At 38.2% G+C, this 23495-nt stretch overlaps 2 protein-coding genes across 2 annotated transcripts; both read left to right on the forward strand.

Annotated features, from left to right (window-relative positions):
* The first annotated feature begins 5820 nt into the window (after positions 1-5820).
* Positions 5821-10479, forward strand: LOC122660953. The gene is made up of 3 exons (XM_043856218.1): positions 5821-5837; positions 7730-7964; positions 9955-10479. The coding sequence occupies exons 2-3, from the start codon at positions 7737-7739 to the stop codon at positions 10066-10068; spliced, it is 342 nt and encodes a 113-aa protein (XP_043712153.1). The 5' UTR covers positions 5821-5837; positions 7730-7736; the 3' UTR covers positions 10069-10479.
* A 9859-nt stretch (positions 10480-20338) lies between these two features.
* On the forward strand, positions 20339-20959 carry LOC122663142. Its single transcript, XM_043858843.1, has 2 exons — positions 20339-20711; positions 20802-20959. Exons 1-2 carry the CDS (start codon positions 20339-20341, stop codon positions 20942-20944), a joined length of 516 nt encoding a protein of 171 aa, XP_043714778.1. The 3' UTR covers positions 20945-20959.
* The last annotated feature ends 2536 nt before the right edge of the window (positions 20960-23495 follow it).

The raw sequence follows: 23495 nt of genomic DNA on the forward strand, positions 1-23495 counted from the left end.
AACTCTATATATAAGCTAACTGTCCGACATACAAAAAATAAGTTGGATCATTAATAAAAAAATAAGGCGCAGCGTAGTTGGCAAGGGAGGAGACCTAAGGAAGCTGAAGGTCCTGAGTTTGACTCCGCCTCCCCCCTTGGGGCCACCCGCCTGAGAGGAAACTCCCTAGTGAACATGGGGCCCCCAATATCTCCTGGTTCATGTGTGTTGCGGGGTCCGTATATGAGCCCTGGGGGAATTAGTCGGCCAAAGGCCGGACACCTCCAGTTCCAAAAAAAAAAAAAAAAAAGTTGGATCATTAATACAAAAAGTAATATTGTTCATAAGAGAGTTAATTTGAAGAAAGCTAGAGACAAGGTGCAAAGGCCATGAGTGATGAGAAGGCGTGGGAATAAACTTCATCAGCTCTTAATTAAAGCTCCAGACCTCCTTAATCAACTATCCCTTCTATGCCGCATGGTCGAGTCAAAAGAATGCCCTGTACCTCAACATCCAATTGCTGTCCTATATCCAAAAACCCTACAACAACCAAAATGAAATGTCCGTCAAACAAAATGCAAGAAGCCCATCCAAAAGTGTTTAGATCTGAGTCAGTGATTCTTGCGCAAATAAGTATAGTATACTTTAGCACAGGTAGAATAGTAGAATCAATACAAGGGGAACAAGTATCAACATACGGGACTACACAAGGAGACAAGGGATGGACAGAACAAGTGGGAGAGATCTTAAAGTCAATAATCTAGCGAGAGATTTTGAGGAGAACTAGGGATGGATCAGGCTTAGTCAACTCTTGAACAACCTTGTTTTTAAATCCCCAAATAAAATAACAGGTGATAATAAAGATAGAAAACAGCCACATGAGAGAAGGTTTATCAAAGGAACGATTATTAAGAAAAGAAATACAAAGATCAGTGATAGACGAACTAGAGAAGAACTCAGTTTTCATCCCCAAAGGACCTGCAACCCAGATTTGTTTAGACCAATTGCAAGATAGAAGAAGATGCCATAAAAACTCAACACCTATTCCACAAAGGACATAGGTGGTATCGATGGAGATCCATTTCAAGAGAACACCCTTGACTGGAATTCTTGCATGTAAGATACAACAAAAAAATATTTAAATTTTGAATGTAACTTAAGCTTCCAAAAGTATCACCACCATTTAGTAATGCTAGCATTTTGAGAAGAACAAAGAGCGGAGGGTTTTAAACCTCCCATCTTTAGAAAGAGAGAAAATCCAATAGTCTTCCAAACCTGTAAGAGAAACTCTAGTAACATGATTAACAATTTCATGAGGAATGAAACAACTTAGTGAGGGATGATTCCAACTACCATCAACTAAGAAATCTTTAACAACCTAGTCAGGCGCATCGATACTTGTATCATAAGGTATCACATGATCAGGGAGGGATGGGATCCAAAGATTCCACCAGAAAAAGATGCAGCACCATTCCCTATAAAACAAATCACCATCTTCTTAAGAGAGGGTAAAATATGGGCTCAGCTATTCCATGTTCTTGACCCTCTCTTAGCCAAAACTTTGGGATGGAAAATGGATTTATTTGCAAAATAGTTGGCCTTTAAGACTTGGGCCCATAATGTTGAGGTCTTAGTGTTTAATCTCCAACCTAATTTTAGAAGTAAGGCTTAATTATGGTGAGAGGCCTTACGAAGTCCTAGGCCACCAATAGAACAAGGTCTACAAATAGACTCCTAAGAACCCAAATGAAGACAAATAGAATCCATACTTCAACAAATTTTAGCAGGCAAGGCGAAACAAGATATCAAATAAGCAGGCTAGAAGAAAGAATAGACTAAATCATCACTTTTTGACCAACAAAAGAAAGAAAATTTGATTTCCAAGATGACAAACGACCTTGCACTCTTTTGATAATAGGGTCAAAATTTTTAATTCTAAATCTAGAATGGAAAAGGATTAGTGCCTAGATAACCACTGTCATGGGACATCTCCCTAATCCCTAGGAGGGAGCAAAGACTAAATCTCTCCCCGAGGGGAATATTCCTACTATAACAGATCCCACTCTTATCCAAATTGATTTCTTGTCCTGACAGACCAGAAAAGAGGTCAAGAACAGCTTTAATAGTAAGAAGGTCATCCCTAGTAGTGCGGCAGAAAATAAAGGTATCATATGCGAACAAAATATGGAAAATCTTAGGGGCATTATGAGGAACCTTGATACCCCTGAATATACTTAGTTCACGGTAAGTTGACAAAAGCCGAGACAACACCTCCATGGCAGAGATAAACAAATAAGGGCTTAAGGGACATCTTTGTCTAATTCCACGTGAAGCATCGAAAAACCCAAAAGAACTACCCTCAAGCTTGATAGAGAAAGAGGTGGAAGATATAGGGTTATAAATTAAGTTACCCCAGGTCTCATCAAAACCCAAGAAAGAGAAAGCAACCTGAATAATACTCCATTCAAGCCTATCATAGGCCTTAGACATGTCAAGATTAATTGCGACATGTCCCATTTTACCTGATTTTTTATGGGATAGAAAGTGAAATTTTTTTCGAACAATAATATTATTATCAGATATTTGGCGCCTAAGAATAAAAACTGCTTGAAAAGGGGAAATGAAAGAAGAGAGATAACCTTTGAATAGATTGGCAAAAATCTTAGCGAATATCTTAGAAGAGACCTTGCACAAACTGATTGGTTTAAAATCAGAGAGGTACACCGCTTCCTTTTTTTTAGGGATAACACATATAAGAGTATGATTAGAACCAAATGGAAGAGAGCAAGAGGAGAAGAAATTTTTAACAAAAGAGAGAAGATCAAAACAGATATGATCCCATAACTTTTGGTTAAATATTGCTTGAAAACCATCAGCCCCTGGGGCTTTGAAAGCACCCAAAGAAAAAGCAACCCTTTTGATTTCCTCTATTTTGGGGCAAGAAACAAGGCTAGAAACAAAATTTGGTTGGAAAACAGGATAACAAAGACATTCCACAAAAGAGGGAACAAGAGGATTAGAAGTAGAGAAAATATTCTTCAAATGGTCGACAAAGAGAAGGGCCATACTACGAGGATCCTCAATCGCCTCTTCTAAAGGTTCTGCCTAGCCACCGTATGATAATAGTGAGTTTTTCTGTCCCATCAAAATTATGGAGATGCCTAGATTTTTGTAACCAGAAAGATTCCTCTGTCTAAAAAATCCATTGGAGATGGGAGGAAATAAGAGGCAGCTCAGATGCAATCCTCTCAGCAGGGATCACATCTTTAAGACATAAATATTTCTCAAAATAGGTAGATCAAAGAGATCAATATGCCCAAAGACCTCCCTATTCCAAACCGCAAGAATTTTAATGAGGTTGGGCAATTTAGATATGAAGTTGTTACTACCATTGGGCATAGTTGACATGAGACATTTGACATGATTTTTTTTTTTGTTATTGTCTCACAAGGTCACAAACATGGTTCTAATGGAGGATCAGAATTATCTCCAGGGAGACCAACGCCCAGGGTGCTACCAATGGGCATCCAACTGCTGAGCTGTGCCGCACACATCTCAACGCATGCCTAGGGATGTGTGCGGCACAACCCAACGGCTGGCAGCACCCTGGGCATGCTGGGCTCCCTGGAGACGAGCTAAATTCTCTAATGGATTCCTTGAGCACAACACACATGACATGATGACACAACACATAAGTGAAGAGGAGTGCTAGAGTGGAGAAGTGTGCCATGGCATGGAGGAGTGCTAGAGTGGAGCTGTGCTGTGGAGGATGTTTGATACACGAATTGGTAGAATGGTTGATCCCATAGTTACCGCACGATACTAGATCCCATCCCTAAAAGCGTTTTAGGATCAACAGAGTGCAAAATCGTATCGGGCGATCCGATACCGATACTTAGAATCATGTAATTGATTGAACACTGTTAGACCATTACCATGGGCTAACAATCTTCATAGGCAATATAGGGCTTTTTCTTCTTACTTGTTTCCCTATATATATGATGTGCTAGAAGTGATTGTAATTTAAGACAGATTAGAATTTTGAAAACAATTTTTATCAGATAATATTTGGAATTTGTTGGATTATGGTTATTTTGGAAGATGTTGGATTATGATTATTTGCATTTTTATTCATTCTTCTAAGATTAGAAACTTGAAAAATGATTTAAACTTTAAACAAATAACATTTTCATAATTAAATTTGGAAAAATTGGAGTGATTCTAGCAATTGCATACCAAACGATGATTCTGTTCTGAATGTACTTTAAAATCAATTCCAACAAAAATTTACATTTTTTTTTGGTCATTGGCTATCAAGCAAGGTTCGTAACCTCGGTATCGACTGAATTGGATCGAGTCGAATTGGCCGATAAGGATTGGATCGCCAAAACTCGGGCAATTATAACAATTTTCACACTGTTTTTTTTTTTTTTTTATATAAAAACTTATTTTTTTATACCTTTTTACCCTTATCCGGACAGTTAGATTGGATCGGTATCGGGATCGATCACGACCGATACCGATCTGATCCGAGATTTCGACAATCCGGAATCAAGCAAGTGCGCGTTTGGTAACGCTCCCAAGATGATCTTTTATGTTTTTTATTCCATGGAACAAAAGAAGGAATCTATCGTTTGGTAAAAATCTCCCATGTTTACCCAAGTTTAGCTTGAAGGAGGTCATTTCTGCTAGTTTGAAGGTCGTCGATGCAAAGTTAAATTGCCGCTGCAAAGGGAAGTCTCCACTGCAAAGAGAAGGTCTGCAGAATCTTCTCTCTCTCTCTCTCTCTCTCTCTCTCTCTTTCTATTGTTCACGCTGCTGCAAATTTGACTCAGGGATATCTGCTCGCTGCTCATTTAGCCGGTGTTAGTGACTGCAACGACTCACAGGTAAGCATTTGGTTCAATTGATTGTGGATTATTTTGCCATTTTTGGCTTCTTTCTTTTCTCCCACAGAAACCCTAAATCATTTTTTCATGTTTGGTCTCTGCGACATTCTAACTCTGAGACCTTCAAGCTCTCATTTTATTTGGTGTGAATGTTAACCGAAAGTTCAGTCTTGTCTGATTTATGGATAATTGACGAGGACGGAGATGTGATTCGAGTTTTTATGGTGAAATTTTTGCTGCCTGTTTGTTCATCTATTTTGCATTGATGATGGAGCACTAAAACAGATAGTGGTAGACAAGTGTAGAATGAAATTTATAGATAATCAATGGCGGAAAATTGTAGGATAAAATATATAGATGATATATAATTTTCCTGAAATATATTTTACTTTGAAAGAAACGGAGCCTTTAGTCTAGTATTTCAATTCAGATACTACTCCTTTACCATCTGTGAGTGTGCTTTAGCTTTCCTAGTTAAAATGAGATTTAGTTTCCTATTCTATCTTCCTAGTTCTATTTGGTAGTTCTATTTGGATCAGGAATTCTGGTTTCTACTTCACACAGTTGAAAATCTTAGAGAAAACTGAACATGTGTTACCAAACACCATTTGGTTAAAGAATGATCCTGAGGACAGTTCCAAAACAGGTTTACCAAACGCCTAATAGTAGGTAAAGAATGATCTTTCAATGAAGAAACGACAAAAGATGATTTTGTCGAAGAACTGCGTTCCCAGAACGGAATCGTTACCAAAAACATGGCCTAATTGAGAGCAAAATTGTTACCAATCAGGTAACAAATAACAATCTGAGTCACTCCTCACCTCGAGTTGAATCCTCTGTGATATGTATCGCAGGGAATACTTCACGGCCCGCTCGCCTCACCCCAAGCAAAACCCTAACGTCTAGCTCTCCCATCTCGGCCTATACATTGTCTGCTACGGTTGTTGACCATATAGCCCTGCCCAGTTGGTATGTTATCTCTCTCTCTCTCTTAATAGAGATAATAGTAATGGTTGGATTTCCTTTATATACACTTTACTATCAGTTAATTTGGATAACCGAAAGAGGCTCCCTGTTTCTAAGGTTCTCGATTACATGGTTGCTGTTATTCTAATTGTTTTCTCTTGTATCGGAAATACGAATTCCATTTCAACTCATGTTCTTTTAGGAATTCACATCTCAAATCTACGGTTTGAATTTTAACTCATCGACCAACCACAAATTAATTTAATGCCTTGGGAGCTGCTCTGATTGGGATATTCTATGACCACATCTGTGTATATGTATGTTCTGAGCTCTCACGCATCGCAGTTCTAATTTTGAAATGACCCCTTTCATCTCATAACTTACTATTCTTTTTTGAAGTTTCAGTTTGTTTGGACTTCCTTTGATGCTTTTTTCCTCTCTCCCATGAATTGAATACTGACAATTGTGGCTAGCGAGACAGGTGTTCTAGTTGTTTTCTGTTGGGGTTTCCCTGTATCTACATATATATAAGTATAAATGTAAACTGCTCACATGAAAGGCATGTGTTTCCTGTTCGATGATTTGACTAAATGAGGCCCTTGCAACGGGAATGAGATCAACCTTCAGTCTTTGTTTAACCCCATTTCTCAATCATGTGGTATTGTAAGCTTATGTTATAATGTTAGCTACATAACTAGTATTTGATTACTTATCTTGTTTCCTCTCAACCTAATATGCTTGGCAGAGATGGTTTGGTTTATCACATTTTAGAAATTCTTATGTTATAAATTACTTGCAAGATGAGATAGCTTGCATGTGATGATTATTAAGTTTCATGTTCTGTTAAAAACTTAACATTCTCTTAGAATACAGATTAGCTCCATCAGAAATAGACTATTGGGTTATTTAATCTGATATAGATTAACTGTATCTGTTTTGTCTTCTGCACTGTGGCAGTGCAAAAACTGTTGGTGAACCAGATGAAGTATCATAAGGATTTATATTTTTGCTCTAATATGTACTTTCTTTCCCTTAGTTAATATCCTCATGGAGTTTTTCTATCCTGAAGGGATGTGCGTACATAATGAGCTGAATTTTCCATACTGAGTTGGAGGACGTGGTTCACAAGTTACAGGGGGCCAAGTGGTTTTGCCCTTTGACTTAAAAGAGGTATTGGAATGTCTCTCGGCACACTTGGGCATCCATCAAACACCCACCTACATTGACAAAGGAGATGCTCAATGCCATTTGTCAAATGGTTGATTTTGATTTCCACTTTCCAATCAATGTGTAAAGAAAAATTAGCCCTTGTCACTATTTGGCCCTATCTTAGCCTATTCTTCTTTTTTCTAATAACTCTAGCCTTTGCTGCTAGTTGCTCAATCCCACATGATGTACAACAGTATGAGATCATGAACTCACTTTATGGTTGTAGCATCTTACATGAGACTCCCCCACTCCCCCAATTTCCCCCCCAACATTTGTTGACAAATGGAGATCTTTCTGTTTTTCTTCCCCCCTCCAGAAACCAATTTGGATTTTAAACATAATTTATAAAACAAAATACAGGTAAACTGTTTTTACTGTTTGGAAATGGAAACGGTGTGAAGAGTATCAAAATGAGGCCTTATTGTTTTTTGCTGAGCAATTTGAGATCCAAAAACTGAGGATTTCTGCTTTGCAGGCAGTAATAAACTAATAATACTTATTTTTAGTGAACTCTGCCAGGTTTGTCGTCCCAGCATTCTTGACAGTGAACCCACAATGTTTATTGATTTAGGGTTCTATTTCCTTTCATTAAAAATTCTATTGTCTTCCTCCTTAGTTCAAAGAAGAGTTGGAGAAAGTTGTCTCTCATGATGCATCCCTGGATGAAATTTTTTCTATTGCAGTAGGGAAAAAATGGGAGGAATGGGCTCTGAAGTCATGCAAGCTGCCAAGGTGTATCGCCAACTTCTCAAATCTGTGGACAAACACATTGGTAAGGAAGAATACAAAAGACATTTCAGAGATTTCATAGCTCAAGAATTCCGGAAGAGCTCTGAATTGTCTGATCCATTGGCTGCTCAACAAAAAATAAAGCTGGCTCGTGATTACACTTATCTGCTCAACAGTGTGCACCATCAAATGGTGTGTTTCTTATATGTCCTCTTCTTGACTGGAAGTATAGGAACTCTATCAATGCAATTTCTCAATTAGTTATTTTTGGAATCAAATACATTTCTTGAAAGGTTTTTTTTCTTTTGATACAGATGTCTATTCCAACTGTAATCTTTAATATGCTATACATATATAATCAGTTTTATTTCGAAGATTTTCTTTTTTTGTTGGGGGGGGGGGGGGTGTCATGTCATGATGCCATAGCAAAAGAGGTTTCTAACTGTCATGTGATTCACGTAACCCATTGTCAAGATCCTGCTCACTGTTATGCCCTATTATCATTCTTATAGAGTCTGATCTTCGGAAGAATCCACCCACTTGAATATCATAAAAAATCCCTTTCTTCCCTTTTTTGTTGTTTTTGAGAGCAACTGGTTCATCCTTCTTTGTCATTCTTCTTCTGGGTGACTTCGCTTCAACAGTAATGATGGTGATCCTAACAGGATGGGTGGAAGGCCTCAATAAGGTTGGACTCGGAGCCTAGGGAATGTCTTTTGTGGGGGAGATTCTAGTGGCAATAGATGAGGGAAGATGGAGTAGCTGGGAATGGGAGAAGAAAAGATGGAATCTTTTACCCCCTCCCCTCCCCCAAGGGAGAGAGAGAGAGAGAGAGAGAGAGTTTTTACTCTTATGGACATTTTGGAGGGAAAACCATTACTTTTGAATTCAAGATTCTGACTGATATGGGATTCTTCCCACCACATCCGTCCTTGTGTCTCGGATATACAAAGCGAGTGCACTGGAAAAGAACGGTGTTATGTGCCTAATGGGCCCACTATAGTGTATGGGCACTAGATTGGGCCAGCCTAGTATGGGATAGGTTAAAGGGCTTGATTTAACGTGCTCCATCACCGGAGCTTTTGGCGTATTGGTCAAGTACCTAACATTTGGTATCGTAGTGGGCACCGGTCAAGGGTTCGAGTCACGGAAAGGGCTACCTAGGAGAAGGGCTACCTCGGAGTAGAGTGAAAGCCGTTAAGAAAGGGCTACTCGCCGCCAGGCAAAAACCTTGGAGCAGAGTGAAGCCGCTTGAAAAGGGCTACCTACCGCCGAGTGAAAGCTACCTAGAGTGAGAGCCGCCGAGACGGCGACTTGCGAAGCGTGGTGGTCTCATTATGTGCCTAATGGGCCCACTATAGTGTATGGGCACTAGATTGGGCCAGCCTAGTATGGGATAGGTTAAAGGGCTTGATTTAACGCTGCTCCATCACCGGAGCTTTTGGCGTATTGGTCAAGTACCTAACATTTGGTATCAAAGTGGGCACCAGGTCAAGGGTTCGAGTCACGGAAAGGGCTACCTAGGAGAAGGGCTACCCGGAGTAGAGTGAAAGCCGTTAAGAAAGGGCTACTGCCGCCGCCGGCAAAAACCTTGGAGAGCGAGTGAAGCCGCTTGAAAAGGGCTACCTACCGCCGCAGTGAAAGCTACCTAGAGTGAGAGCCGCCGAGGACGACGGCCGCGGAAGCGTGGTGGTCATTATGTGCCTAATGGGCCCACTATAGTGTATGGGCACTAGATTGGGCCAGCCTAGTATGGGATAGGTTAAAGGGCTTGATTTAACGCGTTCCATCGCTTCGGAGCTTTTGGCGTATTGGTCAAGTACCTAACAAACGGAACTGGGTTGATCTATTTTATGAATAATATACTATTAATTTTGGATGTACCTTAGCATCAATCAATGGAAGACTGAGCTATAGCCTATGTGTGTATGCTAGTTTGAGTGGCCCCTGAAGATAGTGCACCCCTGGCTGCTAGAGCATTTCCTTGGTAGGGATCTTCTGCTTATGTTGTATTACTATGTTAACTTCTTTCCTCCTGATGTTGTCCTTGTTATGCTTTCTAGTTCCTTGTATCTTACATTTTTGTGCTGGTAACTTACTTTTTTGTTACAGATGAAATGACATCATAATATTCTCAGTTCCAACTTAAACCTTATGCTTGGATTGCTAAATGATTGTGTAGGACTTGCTATTCTCGTACAATATTGCTGTGGATAGAACAGATGAGATGAAAAGAATACTGGGGAAATCTGCTGCAAGTGTTGGTCTAAGGCTTCCTGATGTCTATCAACCTTGATGGTTGCACGGTTTCATGGTCCTCAGGTGCTTTTGGTTAAGAATTGTCTCTCCTATGTATTTTGTTTTGAATTCTTGTGGAGCAGTTGTTCTTTGTTTTTTGTTGGACATGTTCATTTGACGTTGAGGCTTATACTGGTCATTGGTCTACCGGATTAGAGAATAAAGTATACAAAGTACACAACTACTCATGCAAAGAGACTTTCTTATGTTCATGAGCATTTGCATCTGCGGATATTTGTGATGTAATATTGTTACATTAATATCTGTTAGAATTATTCATTTTCGCTCCATTTGGTTGAAAGGGAAAATAAAGGGAAGGGAAGTGAAATTTTCAAATATAAAAAGGAAAATTCTGTAATCATAACCCACATAATTGTATAAACTTCTTAAATTTTTTACCATATTTAGTGATGATACTTTTTAGATGTGATTTTTATTTTTATTTTCAAATCCAAGGGATTTGGATGCAAAGTAAGTGAAATCTAAGTCATTCTTATCTACTTTGGTGGTAATACATGAATCCCTTGAAATATTACAAATTTGAAACTAGTATTGTTTTGCCTTTATTTATTTATTCACCTTGTCCATCGATTGGGAAATCCTCTCACATGGTGGACTAGGATTGTGACTCACCAGGACCCACATGTTAGGATTGTGACCCCACTGAGTTCTACTATTAGGTTCAGTTTGGGTCTTTAGAATCAAAGCTGCCATGAATCATAGGAATCAAGATCTACTTGAAATAGGTAGATTTTTCAACTCCCACAACGAAAATTCGGTTGTTGTGAATAACGTATTAAAGTCACTTTGTCCATTTGATCATAATTTTTCGTATTATTTATGTAAGTATTAGTATTCGCATTGTTCTCAGTAAAAATGATTATATGTTTGGTTTTCCTTGAACGAATCGGATCCTCTGATGATTCTTCCTGATCCATCTCTTGCTCAAAATCGTCGATTAATTTGTATGACCATCGAGGAACCCTTTTACGGATTTCTTTCATTCCAATAGATTTTTTTTCCGTTGATTTTTTGGATCAATTCTAACAGCATCAAATAAAAAGCTAAAAAATTTAGTTTGATTTTCTAAATCATTTATTTCTTGTTCTGCTAATAAAGAAAGTTCTGAGAAATATTTACCATTCGAAAAGAGGATGAAATTTGCCTATTTGTTGTTGGGATCTCAATTGCTAGCAAAAACTAGATTGAATACTGATTTGCTAAGCGAATATTTGAAACTCATGGGAGTTGAAAGTTGAAACTCCATTGATCCACCCTACTGCTTAAGGTATTCATTTTTCTTCTACACTATCATTATATCAGATGCATTTCATGACTAGATCTGACTATTATTTTCTGCTCATTATATCAAATCTCCATTTTGTATCTCTGCATGAGACCATTGATGATCTTGACTAGCCAGGCTCAAGCATCCATAATTCTACAGTCAGATCTTCCATCTATCTTTTAGAGGTGAATGCTACAGTGACTTACTGGAAGACCATTACATTTTCAGAATATGAAAAACATGAAATTTGATTAAGCTATTAAGATTGTTGTAATGGTCAGCTATCATGATTCATGTACATAATAGAGAAAACTGAACCATGGAACAAGCAGTGAAAACCAAGTACAGTTTAACAGAATGCAGTCTACCAAGATAAGAGGTTTAAGGCTGTGACATATAAAGTGGTGAATACAGTTTACAGTATCAGTATCTTATAGGCCGTATACTTATTTGTATCGCTGATACCCGATATCGATATGATACAGACCAGGAGTATCGGCCAAAAAGTGGGGTTTGTTTTTTGCATTTACATTCGATATTGGTATAAGACTGATACCTACAATCTTGAGTGTACTTACTTGTTGAAACAGAGAAAGTGACTGTTTAGAAGAAGGAAACTTGAAGACAGGAGAGAAGCAAGCTTTGAATTACACTAGAAGGGAGTGGGTTATTAGAGAGGCTTAATAGTGGCATTAGTGATTAAGCACCTCATCTTGTACCCTTATATTGAATTCAGCCCAAAAGGACTTTATAGCATGGCTAAGTAAAACCCTCCTAGCCATTTCTTTAGTTAAAAGTTATAAAAAAAAAATTAATTACAGATATTTTGCAATTAGTTGAGATGGATTACCAAACTTTAACAAGTGGTAATTCAAATAAATATCATTCATGTTCATGTGGCTGAAATTAAAAGAATGGTGAAGAAAGCTAATTGACCAACCAAAAAGAAACTTTCCTACTTGGATATCTTTGGTTAGCATTTATGATTGGTTTGACAGGTAACGATCCCTGGATTAGCATTTTCCATTCTTTGTTAGGTAGGTTTTCATTTTCTTTTGATTTGATCGTATATGTCTGATGGCTCCCACATTGCACTATGACCTTAAATCTAGTGGATGTGGCATATGTTATCTTGGCTTTCTGTTTTTTATTTTTTGGGGACCATTAAATTATTTTTTTTTTGTTAAGATTTGGACCATTGTTTATTAAAACATATTTTAAACTTTTTTTTTTCTTTAATCCTTTTCCTGTTTTCCTTGACCTCAATGGAAAAAAGCCCCCCTAAGACAGCAAAAGTTTTAAACATGTTTAAAACGGATATGTCGTTTTTTGAGTGAAAAAAATTGTCACTTCATAAAAAAATGTAAATTTTGATTTCTAAAAAAAAAGAATTTAATATTATATAAGCTTATAGTCTAAAAATCAAATATTAATGTTTACTTATGTGTATATAGTTTTTTTTTTTGGTCTATTATTTTTCAAATCTAAACGTTTAAAATCTGGGTAACCCATTTTTCCTTTTTTTACTGTTTTCGAAATGTTTGACCATATTTTTTTACCATCTTATTCGAATTTTGGACTGTTTTAAAGACATAGAAGTAGACAAAGTTTTTTGCCGTTTCCTTTTCAACTAACTATGGTCAGGTTTCTAGATATCTGATTTTGGAATTATTTTTAATAAAGGGGCTTTTGGTGGTAAGCGATATATAGAAAAATATGTTATAACCAAATTATTAAAAAATAAACCCCTCATATCTAACAATAGAATCAAGTTAGTTCCATGATTTATAATTAATAAACATAAGGGAAAAGGGAAAAAGAATGTTGCTTGATTGTGTGGATGTGTACATACACAGGAGCGAGACCGTCTAACTCCTCTTGAAATAAAAAATCCATCTATGATGCTGCCCTTGCATATGCTCTCATTGGCCCTTGTGCTGGTGTAAGGGTTGCACGATCAAACATCGATCTTTTTACCTAAACATAATATCTTTAACTTTATTAGTTAGTTTCACGATTTATAACTAATAAACATAATATATTTGAGGACGGACCTTGGTGCAATAGTAAGGTTGCTCCATTGTGACCAAATGGCAGTAGGTTTGAATCAAGAAGCCTCTCCACGAAGTAGGGGTAAGATTGCATATGTTATGACCCTCCCAAGACCTTGATCGAAGCCCCGTGCACTGGGTACACCTTTCTTTTAAACATAATATATTTAACTAGTAAGTTTTGAAGTAAGTTTCTACATTTTATTGATTATAAGAGGGAATTTAATGTATATTTGTTGGCACAATTTTTTTTCGTTTTCTTGTACCCACTTCCTCTCCCCCCCCCCCCTCCCACCCCTCTTGGGGAGAAGGAGGATAAGTCTAGTAATAGGAAAATAGAAAGTAGGCATCAAAAGAGAATATTAACCCGTACTAATCTTGCAAGCATTCATATGAACCTCTGGACAAATAAAATCCCATATTTGAATTTTATAAGCTACTTTGCCCATTATTAGCTTATTGTTTCTCTCCCTCCTTATATTTGAAGTCACAAGTGTTGGGGTATGATGGTTACTGAAAGGGGGGGGGGGGTGGTTGAGGGTCAATCAGTGGATTTAAAAAACCTTTTTCTCCATAGGTTCACGTATTGATGTCTCTCTCACTCAGTCATAGTCTCATAGTGCTGCCCAAAGCTGTTTCTATGTTGGAAGCCTCTCATTGCTGCTTAGAGCTGGCTCAGTCCATCACTATGCTGTTGGCACTACCTAATAGACATTCACTATTGTATGTTATCCCTCAACCAATCACACACAATCGTTTGCACATCCGCACTGCAACCACCAAGTGATCAAGTCTATCAGACTGTGCACACTCACTCTACATACATAGCACTTCAATATTCAATACAAGCACACATCACAATACACAAGATATATGTGTTTCAAAAAGTTGCCTACAGGCATAGAGTAATGGTCACATTGACCTCACATCTATTCATCACTATTTTATGAGTGCACCCACAACCAAGGGACGCATCCCAAGTTTTCACCCTTGATATATAAAGGCAAGGTCTTCATCCGTTTACCCAAAATCTATCTAGGAGGCCGCACCCACGACAAAGCTATGTAAGTAGCAATAGCTACCAAGGAACACCTATCCCTATGTTCGTCACCCACTGAACACCAATACAAAATTATTATGAGTTTATAGATGAAACCCCCTTCTAGCCTAGGTATTTGACAGTAGAAAACCTAGGGCTAGCATATGTATATGGATACAAAAAAATACACTTGAGACAAGCTATGAAAAATACTCACAACCCGGCTCAAATCAATTCCTGGTATCCGGAGAGATCCCTATATGGCTTCCTTGACAATGTAATCCTTCTCCTCCTCCTCTCCTTCTACTTTTCTTATTTCCTCTCTCTTCTTCTTCCTTTTCTTTTTTCCTCTAGGGTTTTCTTGTTCTCTTCTGTGGTATACACCTCTCTATATCAACATCAATGCACAACCACCATTCTCTAAGAACTTCAATGGAGCATCAAATCCCTCATGAATGGAAGGTGGATGAGGTTGGATGCAAGAAACTTCCTCTCTTTTCTTCTCTTTTTTTTTCCTTCTTGGAAGACATCTCAAACTGAGCCCTAAAATCCCTTTTAAGAACCCAATTCATGAGTTACTATTCACCAGAACTGGCTCGCCGCTTTGCTGATCCAGCCTGCTGAATGATGATTCAAATTGTGCTAGATGCTCTTACAAAGAATCCAAATGGAATGCTTGATATCCGGCTTGCCGCTTTAATGAATCGGCTAGCTGGCTCGCCGCTGTGATGAATTGGCTAGTTGGCTCGTCTATGAAGAGATGGACCTCTGTCAAAGGAAAGAAGACTCAAAGGGCTTCATTTCATATGAAAACATCTTTAACCTAGGTGGAGTGCATGATTCCCAAAATTGCTTTCAACGTGATTGATATGCAATCATTGCTATCTTCAATTATTGTGCTATGCCTGAAGATCATGCCATAACTTACCATTCCGATATCGGTTTGTCTTGATTTGAATTTTTCCAAAAAGACGAGTCAGAGATATTCACTTCTCATGTTTTTAGATTCTCCATATTCTGACTAGAAGACATCTCAAAAATTTCATGAAACTACTGCACCAACAGCAAAAGGCCTAGCTACGATGCTCATGTGGCCTTTTGTGCCCTGGTTGCCATCAAGCCAGACTTGCCAACTTGGCTTCCACCTCACCACATGCAACATATGACCTTGTACAATTCCAGTACATTGCCACAACATCAGTATTAGTCATTAACACTTGGATTCCCCCATTTTGTTCCTTTTCTGAGCAATGATATGAAAACTTCCATATCTTCTTCATCTGACCTCAGAATGAGATGATTCTAGTTCCATTGGAGGAGGACTCAAAGCACTAAAACTTTCCAATATATGTCATCTTTCAAACTTTAGTTATTTGACATGCCCAAGTTGACTCCAAACTTGACCTCTCCACAGCAACCTGTTAACTCACCATGGGAAGTTGCATGTACATTGTCCCCAATGCTGCTAAATGCTGCCAACTACTGAATAACATTGTAGTATACTGCCACTTGTCATCATGCATTGCCACATAAGTTATGAACCCTCTGAATCACTGCCATACTGCCACATGTCCTGAACTCACTACCAGTATACTATTTGCATTGTCAAGCAACTGTCTGCCACTACCAACACTACTAGAACACTTGTGATCCTGTCATATCACTTGTGATGCCTTGTCACAACAGTACACAGCCATGTGTTAACAACAACCACATGCCATGTGTTGATAACAATGACAACCATACACTAACAATAAGAACATAGGATTAGTTTCGTCTTTATATTTGTGGGAGGAAACCAATTACCACAGAAGATGCATTGTGTTGACAACAACCAACACACATGCAATGTGTTGATAACAATGACAACCATACACTAACAATAAGAACATAGGATTAGGTTTTACCTTTATATTTGTGGGAGGAAACCAACTACCACACAATGAAGTGAAAAAAACTTTAAAACGAAATCCTTTGTCTAGATTAATCGATTGAGCAACTTTCCTCCATATTAAGGTTTCCTGAACCTTCTCAAGTCACGCCACAATAGTTCTCTAAGAATATGGTTTGCAAATAGAATTGGAAATCGTGAATGCCAGTGTTGTTGGAACTAGCACATATGCATTGGCCAGATATTCCTTAATTCAACGGAATGCCTATTGATATTTTTCATTCTAGTCATTTGGCTGATCTTTCTTATGAAACTTGAATATTTGTTCACATACCACTATTAACTGAGCTAATTATCCTAAGAAATCCCTTTATCTCTTTCTTAGTATTTAGGGATGGTAGGTCTTTGTCTGCTTTTATCTGAGTACGATCCACTTCTATTCCTCTTTTATTGGCCATAAATCTTAGGAGCATTAAAGGTACGTGCTTATTACAGACAGTGTGGTTCATGATTAAACGAGTACTCTTCCTCATCTAGAATATACCCATCGATCGAATTCCAGGTGATAGAAGCAGGAGAGTTGGTAGTAATAGATCACAAGGTAGGCCAGGGTATCATCAACATACTGATTCTTAGTTGTTAGAGGTAAGTGAAGTTTATCTTCTCGAATTTCTTTTCAAGCCCCTCGTTATAGGCGTGGTGGTAAGGCCTCAACCCCTTTATCTTCCATTTACCCTGAGTTTGACAGATAATATGTAGGGAATCACCATACACCTTGAGGCATTTCACCAAATCCAAAATAAAGGACTATATCTATTATAACTATTATGACAATATAATATAGTAGAATCACTAGCACAAAATCAAAATAGATTTTCCCTGAAGTCTATTGATGAACCAATCCAATAAATCTACTACTAACAAGTTCCTATACAATTTCTGATTTTATAGAATCTGGAAGCATTAAGCACAAGCAAGATACAAATTATTCCCTTGGTTAGTAAGGGAGTCTTACTAATGAAACATGTAGGAATGGTAAGACCTATTGTTTCTTCTGGTGCTCTTCATAAGCAAAAAACATAAAAATATACAATCAAAATAGATAACTACCTTCATCTCCCATTTGATCTAATCCTTGGTGCCTCGTAATTTTTCCTCTAAAACAATAAGGAGACAACCATGCAAATAGAGAGCCCAACTCTATCTCTAGTTGTGAAAACTTTGAGATCATACACTCATACCTTTGGACACACAATTGCCTATAAAAATATAAATACAAATTAAATAAAAATAAAAAATTTATTTTGGATTTAATGGACATAATATCCAATAATACTAAACTAAATAAAATTTCTTTCATGAAAACAAAGAATTCTACGAAGTTCCCTTACCCTTGGTAAACGATTAATAACTCCCAACATTGAAAATAACTAGATGAAATTACTTAAAAGCTAAGTTTGTCACATTTATAAAAAATAAATGAGGAGAAAACAAATCCAATATATTCTCCTCTTCAACCTATTCTTTTGTTAATTGAAGGAGAGATTTATCTGATCTTGTAATTTCGTCGAGGTTCATGCCTTACCGACGTTCATGTGGATTTGAAGAATTCTGTATTAGTCCTAAGGTTTGAGTATTAGGTGATACATATCGGTTTTACTAGTCGTCGTTGCTCTCGATATTGTACCAATACCACATTGGTGACTAGGTACAAAGGGTAAAATAATCATAAAACCCATATTTTAAAGAATGTTAGAGGCAAATTTGTTCAATACATGCAACCGATTGATGCTGATACTGTATCAATATCATATCGATTTTATAGGTGGCTGATACCCGATCTGATTCTGTGCCCTAAAACCATGATTAGTCCAAGTAGTCCAAGTTCCACAATCCCTGCTTTCGTAATTTTTCTTGGGGTAATAGTGTAATACCATGCTTTCGTAATTTTACTGGATAAGCATGGGGCATTTTGTAGCAATCTTGAAAGCATCAGTAGAAAATTCTCTTTTTGATTCCAGGAATCTTCGAAAGTTCTCTTTTTGATTCCTCGAATCTTAAAAGCCAGCTGACGCCAGCTAGACCCGAGTTGGCTCGACGCCACGTTAGTTGGCTTAATATCTTTGCTGAATTGGCTTTGCCCGCAAACCTCGCTTACGTATGCTGCAATCCAACAACTTTGTTTTTAGAGATCGAATCTAAAAACTTTTTTACACTCTTATGCAAGTTTTCACAAAAACAAAAAGGAATCGGTCAATGCCGATTCCAATGCCAATTTGAATGGGTAAGAATCAGTCAAAATCGGCCAGGAACGTAGCAGCATGGGTGATAGAGATCTCTCTTTAAAAAGATAGTCTTCACGTGGCGGTGTACACGTAGCTCCATAGTGGAGTGGCTACCAGGCGATAGACCTATCGGACTTGGTAAAAAAGCACGTGAAAGAAGGACCAACGATGATCCTATCATAAAAGAGAAGGAGGAGGAGGAAGTGGGTTAAAGGCGCTTGGTTTGAAGCAAAGAAATTTTGAGTTCATGCCACGATGATCTATATGGATGAGTAAGTCTTGTTGATACATTCTTGTGAGAATGCAGAAGAAAAACTTTTGAACAGGAAAATTGGGTTACATAATTATTCGCCCGTACCAGACGATTAGGATGCCTAGGGGGCCCTCTTTGAGAATTGGGTGTTCAATCTCTTCGATGAAGGAATCTCTCCAATCTACTCCAAAAATGTCTGGGAAGCACTCCACTGTCAAGGTCCCCCTCTCCCCTTGCAATTCCGATGCCTTGCTCACAGCTTTTATTGCATAGGGCTGGCACTACTAATTAAGGCCAATTCACTAATCCGATTCTCGATTCTTAAAACCGTACTCAATGAGACCTAAAGATTCTTACACATTGCCGAACGTTTAAGATCTTGGAATCGAAAATAAGATCAGTTCTCATCAATCTAATTCAAATTCACCGGGAGTCATGGTTTGCGGTATCACAAGCATATCAACTTTGGTATTACAAGTCATAGATCTCGATACTGTATCAGTGAAATGATACGGACAAGGGGTATGACAGTAAAAAAGAAAACCCATTTTTAAAGAAAAATCAGGGTAAACTTATCTTATACGCTCGATTCGTACCGATACTATATCAGTATCTTATCGGTTTTGCAGGTACCCAATACCCAATCTGATACCATGCACTAAAACCATGTCTGGACTCTGAAGTCAATTGAAAATCCTAGGAAATTATGAACGAAAAATAAAAAGCAAATTTTGTTTCCAAAATCTATGATTTTTTCAAAATTTTGATTCAACAAACTTGGGAATTTTTTTTTAGTATAAATTGGGTAATTCACCTTACTGTATTCAGATTCCTCATAGTATAGCCTAGTTGATGTTACATGCTATAATACCTTTGTAAAGGGTAGATACCCCCTCAATCTTCTAAAAGGCCAAATTGACCCTTGAGATAGGATCTTATGTGACCTAGGATTTGATTGGTGAAACAAAAATTATTGTGGACCCGATCTTTCTTAGTGGAGAAGAGATAGTGCATCATCATCATCATCAAAACCATCACAATCACTATCATGATCATCAATTATGGTCATGATGGGCATGAGACCTAATGAGACGGGAGTGGCGGGAGAGCGGCGGCACCAATTAGGATTAATAGTATCCTTCCATCACTTCTATACTTCCAAAGGGAAAAATAGAAGAAAGAAACTGAAAACTATTATAAAAGGCAAAGAGATAAGGACAGTTCACGATGACGCGGACCAACCAAAACCATCCGAACGAACCGGGTCCATCAATTTTCCTTACATCCTCACCGTAGATTTCCACACCATCACCACAACCTAACCATACATAAAAGGCACTCATATTGCTTCTCTAAAGAGAACCACAACGGTGCAGAGCCCCAAAGACATCGGGAGAGGTCAAGCGACCTCGCTCAGCCCATCGCTTCCCCCTTGTAGAGGGGTGGAGGGGGTTGGAGCGGATGGGGGATTTGTTTATGGCGGCGCCACCAGCAGCACCACCGTCGGTACTAGCACCGCTTTATAAACAACGATCGTGGTCTGCTGATACCTATCGTGATGAGGCTTGGTTGAAAAGGAAAGGTAATCATAAGAGGAAACGAAGCAAAAGTGTCACTAACGACGACCTTGACGACCTTAAGGCATGTATTGAATTGGGTTTCGGATTCGATTCTCCAGATTTAGATCGCAAGCTTTCCAATACTTTACCAGCTTTAAGTCTATATCATGCCGTCAACAAGCAATACAGCGATAGCATTCTCAAGTCTTTACCTTCGACTCCTTCATCAGAGACATCATCTCCCCCTGGAAGTCCTCTCACCTTCATCAGCCCAGGTAAGCAAAATTATTGAATCAAACTTTTCAACCTTCCATGGATTGTTTATCTTCTTTCTCATGTTTCATGGTTTTTTCACTGATTTGAAGGTGATGATCCTCAGTTGGTTAAGACAAGATTAAGGCAGTGGGCACAGGTCGTTGCATGTTCGGTGCGGCAATCTTCTTTGATTTCATCAGGTGAACCAACCTGGTCTTCCACCGATTCTCTCAATGGATTGAACAAAGAATGACGGAAAAAAAATATTTGAAAAAAAAAGGAAGGAGAGATGAAGCCTTGACTTTATTTGGTTATTTACATTTCATATGTTTTGATAGTAAATTTCCAGATTAACTTTTGCAGTTGTATATAAAGGTAATTAATTATCTTATGTAAAATCTGTGTAATTAGGGATGTAAACGGATCGGATTCGGTTCGGATAGTGCTATATCCGCATCCGCATCCGCATCCGATTAGCTTTCGGATGGATTCGGATAGTGCTAAACGGAACGGATACGGATTAGATATTTTATCCGTTTACATGTAAATATAGTTTTTCGGATAGCTATACCTTATACTTATCCGCATCTGTTCAGCTTTTGTACGGATTCGAATAATGCTAAACGGATACGGACATGAATACGAAAACGGGTTTTGACTATTCATTTACACCCTTATGTGTAATGTGCTTTCAGCCTTTCAAAGATTAAAAAAAATAATAAAAAACAGATTTTAAGATTACTATAATTCTACTGATTGGATGATGAGAAATAGGGGGAAAGACAAAAAAAAAAAAAAATACCAAAAAAGGTAACCTCTTAAGTTTCTTTCTTTGAGTACTTTATTGCTTGTCGTCTAAGATGTCATGGCCTCGAGCAAGTATTAGGACTAGAACAGTCTGTTCCACCTCTCTCATTACAGGCTGTTTCATAGAGTTGAAGCACTCAATCTACAAAATTGGTGAGGGATGAAGCATCTTGAAATTTGGTGAGGCAGGAATGAATGTTGTTGGGATGTTTGTATTCTTCTACTAAAGACTACCAATGAAGTAGCATATTTAGTGGTGTTCCTACCCTTTCTTATTTCTTACAAAGCTACAATTTGTGAAACTTCTCTAACTCATCTCGGGGCAATATCAATGGGGATGCGGGACAAGGCATCATACAAAAGGGGTAGCTAGGGTTCCACTATATATGCCCAAGATCTTCTCCATAAGTCGATGACGGGAGTCTATTGGGACGAGAATTTGAGGCCATGACAATTTCTTCCACTAAAGCATCCTCGTTAGAGGGACCCATACCACAGTATCTTTGCACCCTTCGATATATCATTGTCATGGGACTGCCTAACCACCCCCAAAAGATGCATTTAGGGGGAGGAACCGCCCTACTATATAGGCCGGGCTGTCAATTCCAGGCCTAGCCTGATAGGCCGGACCGAGTCCGCCTGATTAAGGTGGACGAGGATTATGAACCTTCAATAATGTTTGGCTTTCCCACAACATCAGCAGTCTAATTTTTAGAGTCAGATTGCTCAATGGTACAGATGAACTAGTCAAAAGATGTCTGAGTTGGTTAAAAATGAGGGTGCAGTTGGTTCTTTAGGTATGTGTTAAGGGTGTAAGCAGCCAACTTTGGGTTTGAGAAATTATACATTATGGACCAAATTGAGCATAATTAGTCTACTTATATTGATGTGCATATTTTAGGTCTACAGTTTAGAGCCTGTCTAAAGACCGAGTAGAGTGAAACAAACCCACAACCCGGTTAAGGCCTGATTTTAATGCACCGTTTAAAGCCCGATACCCACCGAGCCTGACGAAACTCGTTCAAGCCCAACCCGAAAATGGTCGGACATGGTGCAGCCTGCAAAATTGATGAGGCTCGACTAGGCCCGATTGAATCCGACCAGTTGACACACCTACCACTATATATGTCAAGATCTTCCCCATAAGTGGACGATGTGAGACTATTGAAAAATGAGTTTAATGTCGTGAAATGGTGCTAACTTGCAGTATGCGGGCGGTGTGCCGGTGCCCAACCTTTTCCCTTACAAAATATATAAAAAAAACCTAATTCAGATCCCAACCCCACCCTTTCTCTTCCAGAATGAATAGAACGGTGGAACTCTTTCAAATCCGACAGAGAAGAGAAAAGAAGTGCATGAAAGTAGTAAACTCCGAAATTTCAAATGCTATTTGGTTGATGTAATACCTTCATTCTTCTCTTCCCTATATACAGCAAGTCAATAACAACAGCTGGAGGTGTTACATGATCCGAGATATCTTTTTGTTTCTCCCTTCAAGACTACGACATCTTGAAGCATGACACATTCCTTTATGATCAATGTAGAGTGTTGACATAATATGGTTTCCTTTTTGATTTCCCTTTCCCTTTTTTTTTTATGGGGAAACTTGTGAGTAAGGGTGTCAATGAGTAATAAGGAATCAAATATCGAATCCGGATTCTAACTGAATAACCTGAATCTATCAAGATCGGATTTAATATGATTAAGTCTTAGATCTAAAAATGTCTTTTTAATTCGGTTCGGTTTGGATCCAGATCCACCCATTAAATCGATGGATCTAATCGAATCCGAATCGAATACCCACCTTACAGGTTAACTTTAAACTTTAATAGTTTATTAGGTTTAGAGTTTTAATGGTTTAAGCTCTAAGTTGACAGTTAACTGTTAGTGCCTTAAAGCCTTAGATTCACTTACTCTTTAGTCCTTATGTTTTACTAAATATGGATTTCTTCATGATCACGACTTCTTCTATAACTCTTCAATTCTTCACCTCTTTC

The sequence above is a fragment of the Telopea speciosissima genome, chromosome 5 (assembly GCF_018873765.1).
Source record: "Telopea speciosissima isolate NSW1024214 ecotype Mountain lineage chromosome 5, Tspe_v1, whole genome shotgun sequence".
In the NCBI taxonomy this organism is placed as follows: Eukaryota; Viridiplantae; Streptophyta; class Magnoliopsida; order Proteales; family Proteaceae; genus Telopea; species Telopea speciosissima.